The 12,982-nt window shown below is 41.6% G+C and overlaps 1 protein-coding gene across 1 annotated transcript in view; it reads left to right on the plus strand.

The window, feature by feature from the left end:
• Nucleotides 1-12,982, plus strand: part of Ptprm (protein tyrosine phosphatase receptor type M) — a 525,410-nt gene that overhangs the window by 303,297 nt on the left and 209,131 nt on the right. Inside the window, exon 14 of the mRNA XM_052193354.1 lies at nt 3,325-3,457. Within this exon, the coding sequence (XP_052049314.1) occupies nt 3,325-3,457 (133 nt within the window). The remainder of the gene's footprint in view (nt 1-3,324; nt 3,458-12,982) is intronic.

Raw genomic sequence — 12,982 nt, forward strand, 5'->3', positions numbered from 1 at the left:
TAGACCGCCTCATTGATTCCTCTCCACACTCCCCTAAGGGGTTCGCCTCTTAGTTTTCATTTTCTCGGTGCCCCGAGCAGGCTCGTGGCTTTACGCACCACCATTATTAAAGCGTTTCCTAAATTTATACTCCACACCCAGAGATCTCAAGTGTCCCAACTGCTTGCTACTCTGTCTCTCCTTCGAGTGTCATCATCTGAATCCTACCTAGTCCAAAATGAAGCTCTGTCTTCCCCACCTGCCCTTTGAGCCTGCTTCATCCACACTGTCAATGACAGGCAATGGAGTAGTCACATTTTCCCTAATGGCGTCCAGAAACCCAGTAATGCTTGTACTGACATACTGAAGCTCATTGACAATATCCTGTGACTACCATGAAATTAGAGTGAAGTTGAACAAGGCCTCTACATCTCCACTACTGCCTCCTAGAGCCAGGTCCAGGTTGTTGAGAGAAGAGAGAACCTTACTCTGATATCTGTGTTTCCAGCATGGACAACCTCCTGTGCATCCAAGATAATGCTGCCGAATGTAAACCAGATCGTATCTCTTCCACTCAGAATCCTCCCATAGCTCCCATCAGAATTCTCCCCATTTGTAGATGTGACCCTCACATACCAACACCATGTGCCGTGTTCCCAGTTCACCACGCTCCGCCCCTGCCCAGTGATCCGGTCTCTGCACTGCTTGCAGAGGTCAGGAGGGTCAGGGCCTGCCTTACCCTCATTCCTTCCGCAGGTCTCCACAACGCTCCTGCAGTCTCAGTCATTCCTCCTTAGTTCTCTCTACTCGGTCAGTCGTCTCCCCAGGGCCTAGCACCAAGAGTCATGCAGCCACAAACTCCGCTCAAGTGCTTCTCTCTCTGGCACACACAATTATAAATCCTGCCTTGCCTATTTGCCTACATCCGTGCTCCTAATATACAGAAAGAAATGGGGTTAGGTGTCAGGAGACACCTGTTAAATGCAGAATATTGGTGATGCTCTCTTCCATGTCCACGGTCACCCTGGCAGGAATCAGCTGAACTCCCTGGGGGTGCTCTTACAGCAGGCTAGCCTCCCTTGGCCAGTCCCAGCCTGGCTAAGGGAAGCCACTGCAAATGCTATGGGCAGGGTCAGGGGCTCTGGGCACCAGCCTAAGCTGTCATGGCTTCCTGCGAAAATCTATGCAGCGGTTTCAGTCAGTGGGTCCTCTGTTCTGAGAACTTACAGTGTATGATGTAGATCATCTTATATTTTTATGTGAAAACGTTTCTAACTGAAAGCTCTTTTTCCCCTTAAATCCTTTCTCAATTGGTGCATTTTCTGACTATTTACCAAAAAAACCTTAAAATTATTTTGTTATATTGAAACTATATTTGGAGAACTGTTAACCTCTAGTTAATAAGATAGATTCTCTTTTAATTACACATTTAAAATTGGATATTAAATAAAAGTAGAAAAGGATGGACCTCCATTCTGAATGTTACATTTTCCATTTATAAAGTCCTTCATCCTCTTATCAAATATGTATTTTTCTATATATTTTTCTAAACTGTATATTTAACCTTGCAATTTCCTCTGCATCAGCCACATGGCACCATTACAACCAGTCTAGGGAAGCCAGTGTTCCTCAGGTTATCATTATCTCCTTTTTCTCCTTTTAAATATTATTTTATCATTATAAAGTAGTTGTCATTAAAACTTTTAATATTTAACTAAACAGCAGGTTTGAGGATTACCTACCTAAGGCAAAGGAAAGAGCTGGAAGGATGTTCTGTCCTCTTGACACTGTCAGAAGTAAATTTAATAATAATAATAATAATAATAATAATAATAATAATAATGGCCGTTGAAAGTTCCTTAAGAAGTCTTATGCTTACAGTACATCACTGTGAAGAAGGAAAGAAGATGCATGACTAGAAAGTTCATTTTTATTAAAGGCAGTGACTAAAGCTGGCACTAGGAAGCAGTACACAGGACACCTGGGACAGTTGCTGGCCCTCCTCAGGAGACAGGCATAGGCCTGAGGCCTGGGGTCTTCTGTCTTTTGTTTCTCCTCTAATCTCACCCAGCTTCAGAAGGCCGGGTTACAGCTATGTCCTTCTGAATAAAAATCTTACTATGAGTTTCCTGGAAAGAAACCGGGTCCATATGTTTCCAAAGGAACAAGGAAACCAGAGCCACTTACTCCACTCGCCCAGTTCCCCACAATGCCCCATTTCCCACAATGCCCCACTCCCCACCATGACATCGGTCTGCTGTATGCTCGGGCACAGATGCAGACAGGACCAGTGCAGTTCCCAAGCACAGAGGAGCACAATGGAGGGGGAGAAGAACAGGTTCAAACTCACACTCATCGTTACTTTTGACCAACAGAAATGCAAAAAGAGTCTAGCCTGAGAAGTTCGGACATGAAATTGCTGTATTTAGTAATGGTGGTGTGGTGGCCCGGGTACCAGAGGCCATCATATCCCGATGAGGCAAGGAGAAATCTTTTTTAAAAAGTAGACACCGTTGAATGAATTGGACATCACACTCCTAATATTCTTCATCCTGAACTCGCTTAGCAGAGGAAACGGATATCTCGTCCGTCAGACATAGATTTGACATTCTATCACATTATACCATAAGCAGACAAACGGCATGTTGGAAAGAGGGAGGCATGCAAGGGAGCTGAGACACAGTCACCAGTCGGAGGCTCTGGTTATCTCATTTAAACAGATATGAACTGTGGGCACAGTGGTAGATCAACCAGCTGCTGCCCCACGTTATGAATAAATTGCTTAGAAGGATCCTTTAGCTCACCAGATGTGACCCAGATTCAGATTTCCAGAGGTGGGGGGTCTCTATTGTGTTAAAAAAACAATTGCTGGTAAGATGCATGGTAAATGAGCTTATCTCCGTCTTCCAGGTGTCTGGGCTAATACGTGATGGAATTATTGCTTCATTTATGAGAAATAATTGAGGAAAATGTTCCAGCAAATCAAATTTGGATAAAGGCTCAGGAATAGCTATTGTGCTCTTAGCGAGTTCTTTTTTTTTAATGGAGGAAAAACAGGAGCTAAAAGAGATAATAAAAATATTTAAAAGTGCGCTTGAGAAGTCTGTCATAAAAGGGTCAGATGTGGGTGTGCTGTGGCAGAGCGAGGACGTGTTGAGGAGCAGCGGGAACGATTACAGTGCTTTCGGCATCTAGGAAAGCGCTTTTCTTTAAAAAAAAAAAATCAAAGCCCGTCTGTCTGCCAGCTCTGATAAGTTGTATTATTCTATTAAATGCATAGGGAAAAAAATTTAAATGTAACGTCTTTATTCTGTCTTACCTACTTGTTCTCCTTTTTGTCTCCAGGGGCCGTTACTCCAAAGCCTGTCCCTGAACCCGAGAAACAAACAGACCACACGGTTAAAATCGCCGGAGTGATTGCAGGAATCTTGCTGTTTGTTATCATATTTCTCGGAGTCGTGCTGGTCATGAAGAAGAGGTAGGCTTGTAGCCAAAAGTGGACTCGTGGCGGTTGCTCGCCAGGTCACTTCGTGTGTGTATGAAAAGATCCATTGTTTATTGGTTAGGCAATGGTGTCCAAGACACAGCTCTGACTCCATGATTGTGAACATTTTTAATCATAAAGCATTTGCAGTTAGGAGACAGGCATTTAGAATAAATGTTTGGTGTGTGTGTGTGTGTGTGTGTGTGTGTGAGAATATACAAAACATATCCTGCCATAATAAATACAAGAGCTTCATTTCATTTCCTCCCGTGGGATAATATAAAAGCTATGATTTTGTTTTATTCCCTGACAATTGCTTTGTCCTAGTGACTGACAGTTCTTGTATTTGATCCTCCCAAACTGAGTGAGAAGGAAGACTTTCCTCCTATGACGACAGAATTCCTCCAGCCAGCATCCTATGCTGGCACCACACTACAGCAGCTAATCAATATAGCTCCCCGGGAAAAAGCAACATTGATGATCAGTGGCCCCAAAGTAAAAGATGGGGCATCCGTGTGAAGGACTAAGTCATTAGAGCTCAGTGTCAAGACAGGATTCTCTCTGGCTAAGGGATCGCTCGTTAATGGTACAAGAGATACGTAGATCTGGTTATGGTAAATAATTCTTTTCTTCCCTCGGAAAATATTCAGTGTCTGCTTTTGTGTGAGCAATATTTTTTTAAAATATGCAACTTAATGATAAAATAGAGTTTAATTTATATAAAATGACAAACAAAAAATAGCTGATTGGAAGCTGTGGATAGATGTTGCTGAACAGAGTTGTTACTGGGTCTTGCTGCTTGGCTTGTTAAATGCAATTGTAACCGTGTAGTGGTCATGGGCAGAGGAGGGAAAGTGGATGGATGGGCCTGCCAGAGAAAGATCCTGAAGATCATATGTGGTCATGGGAAGGGGCTGGACTCCATCAGGAGATCTTGCTGGTGGTGGTGTCAGCTAAGTGTCATGTTCAGATGTGAGCGTAGGAAGATAAAGAGCAGTTGTCACCTTGAATGAAGACAGGACAACAGGAGGCACATTTCAGTGACTATTTGGAGGGAAAAGGAAAAGTCTAGAAGAAGCTAGTTCTTCTTAACAGCAAGTCAGTGGTGGCCACACTGTTTGTATCAATGCAGAATAGAGAAGGAACTACAAGACACTCAATAGCAAAAGATAGACGTCAGTTGTGGACATTTGGGGCTCAGGATTCCGTTATACTGGTGTGCTCCCTGGCACATAGATATGCGTTGTAGAATAGAAATAATAATCCCAAATGTGCATGATCTTGAAGAGCTCTAGGAACATCCAAAATGAAGATAAGCCTTGTGTTGGAGCCCTGAGTTCTTGTGCAGGCACGGGAATCCAGCCGTGTTTGCCTTCCTGTTTCTTCTGCATGTCCTTTGTCTATTGTCGTGTATCCTTTGTCCTGCCTTGTTCCTTCCCCTACCTCATTTTAATGCCTGTTTGCTTGTTTGCTTTTGAAAAATTGGGTTTGGCACTAGAGCCCCGGCTGGCCTTGAACTGAAGCTCTTCCTGCCGAGCTTGGGTTGAGCTCTGAGACTGCAGGGATGAGCAGCCACGCCCAGCCTTCTTTGCCTTTGTGTCTTGTGTTTCCCATTCTTCTTCCTCACATCTCATACTGGCTTTGTTTTATCTCTTTTTCCTTATCCCTAATCACTCTTTTTTTTTTTTCTGTGTGATCTTTGCCTGATCCTTACCTCAATGTTTATGTAGATACCAGTTTGGGAATGTCAGTGATTTTCCCATTGTTCTTAATATGTACCAAGGAAAAACCCAAGTGACGATAGGTACTAGGCATGAACCACAGGCATGAATATCATGCCTACATATTCAAGATGAATTTCCAAGACTTATTTTAAATTCTTAGATGAGATTGGATTTTTCTGTCATCCAGCAAGCTCTCTGTGAGCAGCTGCTTAAGACGTAGTAATCCAGTTGCCCCTGTGACCTCAGCTAAACGCCCACTAATCCTCCAAGGGTCTTTTTTTTCTGCTAGATGTGTTCATTTTCCAACCTAGGTCTCTCAGGTAGCCACAGGGTTGATGCTATAAATTATGCATTTGAAGAGATTGCCTCTGGTAACATATGGCCTTGATACAACTTTAGACTAAAGACCCATAAGTCACGTCAGATTTCACATGATTATTTACTACACAATAATCTTAACAGGGCTGTCTGCACAGCATGCAACCACTGCTGTATTTGCTTTCTCTGAAATAGAGAATGTGCTCTCTGTAAGATGAATTAGCCAGCACACTCTGCCTATAAATGCAACACTTTAAATTTTAGGCATGTGCTGCACGGGATACAAATTCCCCAAACTTGGAGTTGTTCAAGTTTTTTTTTTTTCACCAAAATTCAAGTCTAAATTTGACAAGTATCATTTTTAGACAAGATAGTTAAAGTGTTGCATGAATCATGCATTGCTTGCTGGAGTTTTACATGTGCGTAACAAGCACGTTTCACTGTTTAAGCTACCCAGTAGGTCTTCCTTGTTCAGTCACTTCAAGCCCTGTGATGCCCACTGGTGAGCAGCTAGCCTTTCAGCCACATTTCTCACCATGCCACAGGAGACCATCAAAAAATAAGGAGAAGCCAGGAAGCAATGAAGAAGTGTGTGTGTGTGTGTGTGTGTGTGTGTGTGTGTGAATAAATGAGGGTGTGTGTGTGCAAGAATGGCCTCAGAGGCACTGGTCTACGCATAAATGGCTAGTTTTTCTATTAGACAGAAATTAGTGTAATCAAACTTTGTAGGGTTTTCTGTTTATGCCTCTAGCCTGGCTTTTCTCTACTCGCAGATTTGTTTCTATTATCTGTCATTTATCTATGTATGGATGTATGGTTGTATAGATGTATGGATGTCTGGTTGTATAGATGTATGGATATATGGATGTATAGATGTATGGATGTATGGTTGTATAGATGTATGGATGTATGGTTGTATAGATATATGGATGTATGGTTGTATAGATGTATGGATGTATGGATTGATGTATCTGTGTATCTATGTATTTATCTATCTATCTATCTATCATCTATTTATCATGTCTTCTATGTAGCTATTAATCAATCCTTATCTATCTATCATCTATTTATCATCCATCTATCATCTATCTAGTACCCGTTTATCATCTATTATCTATTTATCATCCATCTATCATCCATCTAGTATCTATCATCTATCTATCATGTATTATCTATCATCTGTCTTCTATCATCTATATATCATCTATCATTGATCTTCTATCTATCTATCAATCATTTATCTATCATCTATCATCTATTTATTTATCATTCATCTATCATCTAGCTAGTATCTATCATCTATTATCTATTTATCATTTATCATCTATCTATCTTCTATTCTCTACCATGTCTTTCTATCATCATCTATCTATCATCTGTCTTCTATATATCATCTATCATCTATATATCAGCTATCATCTATATATCAGCTATTATCTATATATCAGCTATCATCTATATATCAATCAGTCATTTTCTATCGTCTATCACCTATTTATCATTTATCTATCATCTAGCTAGTATCTAGCATCTATTTATCATCTATCATTTATCTATCTATCATCTATCTATCATCTATCTATCTATCATCTATCTACTTACCTGCCTATTTGGGTAGGTGCAATCCTGGCCACAGCACAAGAGAAGGTAGAAGACTTAAACGTCAATATTTCTGCAAGTGCCACTGGGAGTGTGTCCTGTGGAGGATGAGCTCACTGTCTGTGATACTCAGCACTCCAGGTCAGTCAGCCTGGAGTTCTGGCAAATCCCAGCAGTGGCACATGTCCTACACCATGCTGTAATGTGACAGTGACCAAAGGCAGGCATGGCCTTGAGAGGTGCTTCACAATGTCCTACGACTCTCACAAATCTGTTAGGCTTTGTCTGGAAAACCTTTGGTAAGACCCATACCTGTGCTTTTATCCTATCCATGGGCTAGTCCATGTCTCCTGTCCTAAGGGCATGAGTCTCTGGAAGCACAGTGTTTGGGGACAGTAGACGCTGAGGAAGGCAGCAAGCTGGACATGGGGCTACACAATGGCGCTTTCTGCAGAGCCTCATTGCAGTCTTCTACTCTCTTGACTGATTCACAAGAATGCAAAGAGGAGGGTTTTATAACCTATTTTACTCTCATCTGCTTTAGTACATTTGTATAAATAAAAATACCTGCATTTTCAACATTTTCCATAAGGCATAATTTATCTAAATATCAGTTTGACAGACTTTACTGCTGATTTTACTGTGATAAATTATATTTGCTGTTGTTTCTAAAATTGCAGTAGATCTTACCTAAGTGTGAGGACGTTTGTATTAATTATAATTATATTCCTGTCTAAGCCACAATGGTACATAGCAATCTCAACAGTTGTGACTGTTCGAAAATAATTAAAGAGATATGAATTATTATATAAAATAGCAAGCAGGAGCTGTGTTTTATGGAAACACCTGTTAGTGATATGCATAACTATCTTAATCCAGAAATGCATATCCCTGCTGCCTGTCTATAATGCAATTAACCAATGTACATTTTACAAATGAAGCAAATTATAAAATGTTGTTGTTGAAATAATACAAGTACTATGTAGAAAAAAATTCACAATAAAAATGGAAAATATTTCTGTAGACATCATGAGACAAAAAAAAAATAGATAAGAGGGAAACTTAAATGAAAGTACTGTTTTCAGAGAGACACTTGAAGTGTATGGCTAGAGGCAAGTTGGTGTTGACCGTGTTTCCCACCTTCTTACATGAGGAGTAGATTTCCCCTGACTGTAGCCGAGTTAACCTGTATGTGGGAAATGTTGTAGTGTGATGATATGTAATTCAAACTCCAGTTCCAAAATTGCATCGTGAATGTACACGAAGAAGTTTGTATGTTTATATCCTCCTTGTCGGGAACATAAAATACATACATTTAACGTATACTCATCTAATAAAGACCAGAGGCAGAGAATTTTGTATTCAACCACACACACTGGCTTGCTCGAACCAGAATAGATGTGCACAAGAGTGTGTTTAGCCACATCTGTTGATTTCCCCAGTCCATCCCCTGGGTTTCCTGAAAGCAAAAAGGAAAGCCAACCTTTACCTAGAAGGATTCTTTCTACAGAAGACCCCCACTTACTCAGTGGGAGGGCTAGGTAACTCAAAACCACTCTTCACAGAGAAATGCACTGAACCAGCTGGGACATAGGTGCTGCCAGAAAAGTCTGAGGCCCGGATGCTTCTGTACAGGTGTGGCTGTGGCATTCGACACAATACTTTAGGACTCAAACCTGCCATGTGCCCTGTGATCTGCCTGCCAGGTGAGGACAGATGTCAGCGGTGTGTGCTTCTGTACAGGTGTGGCTGTGGCATTTGACACAATACTTTAGGACTCAAACCTGCCATGTGCCCTGTGATCTGCCTGCCAGGTGAGGACAGATGTCAGCGGTGTGTGCTTCTGTACAGGTGTGGCTGTGGCATTTGACACAATACTTTAGGACTCAAACCTGCCATGTGCCCTGTGATCTGCCTGCCAGGTGAGGACAGATGTCAGCGGTGTGTGCTGCAGTGAGGCCCAAGCTGGCCTTCAATCCTACTCCTCAAACTCCTATAGTCCCGTGAGGTCAGGACAGGCTTTGAACCATCTAAGTGCTGGACCTTTGTGCCACCATGGGGCCGGGCACCTGCAGGGTACAGTTGTCCTCCTCATTCCTGGTGCTATGGTCAGGCACGTTCCGGCTCAGTTCATTATTATTCTGTCTGTTAGCATAGCTTATGTAGGAAACTCTATTTCATTTCATCTTACCTCTGAAAGTCCACCCAGCCAAGGATGTCAGGAGAAAACGTCATAGTGGTTTTCTGCAGACCAGTGACTCTTCAGTCCTACAGCTGTCTTCCCATTCTCCAGAGAACATGTGCCTATTTGAGCTGGCATGATATCACCTTCTATTAGTAACAGAGAGCATACCCAGGCTGTGGAAACAGGGTATTCTATTTAGTATGATTGTTGAAATGTGGGTCTCAGAGTTCCCCAGAAATCAAATTTCATAAATCACCTCATTTCTTTCCCATTTCACTTCAGATTAATAAGTAAAAATAGCTGTGAACAATACTCAAAATAGAAGAAAATCCCATACCAAAAAAGTAAAGAAAAAGAAAAGAAAGAAAAGAAAAAATAGTCCAGTTTCTAGTTTGAGTTGGAGCTAGATTAGTGATCCTTGTGACATGAATTGCTAGCATAAATCTGAATTTTTTTAAATAGGGAAGAGAATTATAAATGGAGTCTCTCATGTGTGTTCATTTATAGTATAAATGTTCAAAAGGTTGAAAAATATCTATTGTGTTAGTTAGGAGACCCTTTGCTGTTGATTTGATAATTTTGTCACAGTTAGCAGTGTAAGACAAAATTCAATGTATTTACTAGGCGTGAAAAAAGGGCAGGTTTTTGCCAAGTGTGCCCCAGACTGTGGATTTTGTTCTCTGAAGGAAGTTTGGGGTATCGCTATTTCTGTCCACCCTCAAGCTATGTTGACGCTGTTCTGCTATCACTAGCAAGGAGCTGTTTCTATGGTTCCTACAGCAGCAAGTGAAAATGGACTCACTCATTGAGTTCTGAACATTCTCCCTCTTTGTAAAGACAAAGCAAGGAAAAACATGGCAAAAGGTAGCCAAGGCTACCCTACCTAAGAATGACCCATTTCCTCTCTCTTGGGTACTCTCAGATATAACCACAAATCTCCAACACGGATTCTGTTTCTCTAACATTAGACACTGCACCTGCTTGAGAGCCCGATTCTAATTCAGACACCTGGGATTGTTGGTCTCCCAAGCCCTCGTTTCCACACTGGTGTCCACTCTCCGCAAGAGCACTCTCAGGATGATGCTGGAGTCCTCTGTGCTTCCTGTGAGATGGTGGAGCTATGCGACCACCCCTGGTGACCATGCTCAGCACCTAGCCTCACATCTGTCATAGTGCTTGCTCCAGAGCAAGCAAGCAGAATACCTCCCCATTAAAGGCAAACAAATCCAAACCCACAGGATAGACTTTTCCTGGCCTGTACAAGCTCTGGATTCCATCACTGGTACTACAAATGAATAGACAGACAGACAGACAGACGGACAGACAGACAATACATAGTGCAAGCATTTGGATTGTTTTTGCATTTAAAACCATAGGGAATGCTGTGTTCCTTTCAGCAAAATAGATAGTAACCTCCCCCCCCCCCGAATATATGTTACATAGTATCACATTTGATTAGCAAATCCCTGTAATACAGTTCTACTGGATACATTCCCTGCTTGGAAGGTAGGATTATTTTGAAGCTTGACTATAATCCTTTCTACTCTTAAGTTAAAAATATGTAAGTAGTTGAATTGAATAAATGTATATTTAATTTTATATAGGCTTAATTAAAAGATGAATGGACTAATCAGCAGTAGTTACTTAAACTATTGCTTGTTACATTTGTATTGTACACATTTTAACGGATACATGGCACAGATCTATGTTTATAGGACACAGCACACTATTTGCTACATGTGAAGGATGTGTAGGGATAAGGTCAGGGTCGCTGGCCTGGCTGTCACCTCAGGTGTATGTCTTCTCTTCCTTTCTTTCGGCATTCTCTTTACATTCACTTAACTGGCGTCAAGGGCAATTTTCTCCCATGCTACTGAGTCCTAGACAGTCCCCACACATGCTACTGCACCCTGTGCTTTGGTGTCCCTGTTCCTCCTCTAAATCTTGCTCAGGCTCTGGAAACAGGAACTATTATGTTACTTTTCTGCCACCTTCAAAACACAGTTTTATAAATAGTATACTGTTTCACATTTTGTTCATGAGTAACATTAATTAAGATTTAAAATGAATAAACAGATGTGAAAATGATTTTTACTCTATACTGAAATCATGGATCTTAAATAAAAATATTAGCTGTTTTCAAGTCTTCTATTCAGGGCTTCTGTGGTAGAGAAGCCTAGACTTCAGCCTGTGGTAGCAATCAGTCTGGTAGTCATTGCAACTTCTAACTCCCAGTTCTGCCTGGGTCTGCTAATCACCTACCACTTCCTTGATATAGGCTCCTGTTACTCTGACCATTTTTAATAATGAGTTTGAGCAAAACATTGACTCATTGAGCCTATATCCAAAAGAAATAATAATAGAATGGGAGTGAGGAAGAAGGCGTTTACTGAAATGCTTGGTAGCAGAATGTCTTTTATCTATGGCCTTGTGATCTGCGTAGTCTTGACTGCTGTGGCTGACACAGATCCTGGGACCCTCATGGCATACCCATGAGCGTGCCTATTATCATAGCATTACCACCGTTCCTCAACCAGTTCCAATTCCCCCTCATGGCTGACTGTGCCAACATTCACATAAGGCCAGGCCAGCCCACTCCACCTCAGCTCCGTGGCAGGCAGCTGCTCACATGCCTTAGCCAAATACTCTTTGTCTAGGATCAAGTTAACTCTCTGCTATCACCACTGTTTTGCAAGTGCTTTAGACTGCAGGAGTCTATCCATCTGAATTTCCAAGCAAGTTTAATTTTTCTTCCTAGACATTGCCCTAAGATCACATTTGTTGTGTATATTTTGACCTGGAACTCTAGAGTCCTAACATGACTCATGAAACTTTACCTCCCTCTAGCTTAGGTAGAGCCTGTTGGGGGATGGATGTTGAGTATTCCATCCTCAGATGGCCAGTTCTGAGAACAGGTTACATCAGCCCCCCGGGAGTCTGCAGTGTCCTTTGCCTGGGTCAGCCTCGTGTTGCCCAAGTTGTTAGAGATGCTGCTCCAGATAGATCAGCCTAGTGTGGGCCACAGTGTTCCAAAAGAACGGTACGAATAATGGGCTCCTATCCCAAGTGCCCCCTTCACTTTCATGGCAAGCTATAGCCTAAAGAGCAGCGCCTAAACTGAAGTCGTAAGTATCTAAGTAAAAGGACAATTCATTATGTGGAGGGAGAGGCTGAGTGGGGAGAGCACTTGATGAATGAGAACCATTAAGAAGCTCACTGTTTCAAAGGTCAGAATTATAGATCTGATTATGTGCAGAGCAACACCGCTCGTTGATTTTTCGGGCTCTGTTCTAAACGCGAGACACAGAGGACATCGAGCACAGGTTTCTTTTTAAATACCATGTGTCCTGAGATTTATGAAATTTTGAATCCTTAAAAATGTCTTTAATTACCATCCTGACCACTGTATTAGCTTCGGCCTTTTTAGTTCAGTCGAGGGCACTCAGCAATCATTTCTCTTTCAGGCATTGTGCTGCAAATTTGGGTGATAATATGTGAAGAACTTTCAACAATTTAACTGGAGTTCTGAATAAATAACAAATCAAATTAAGCTACGGTAAATGAAATAGCTCCGCTGAAAGAGCCCTAAATTAAGAGACAAACTAAGCAAGATGAAGAAAAAACAAATTAAAATAGATTTTTGGATTCTGAAATGTTTATCACTGTGACTCGAAGACCCCGTTGGATGAGGCT

Source organism: Apodemus sylvaticus, chromosome 9, assembly GCF_947179515.1.
Source record: "Apodemus sylvaticus chromosome 9, mApoSyl1.1, whole genome shotgun sequence".
Taxonomy (NCBI): Eukaryota; Metazoa; Chordata; class Mammalia; order Rodentia; family Muridae; genus Apodemus; species Apodemus sylvaticus.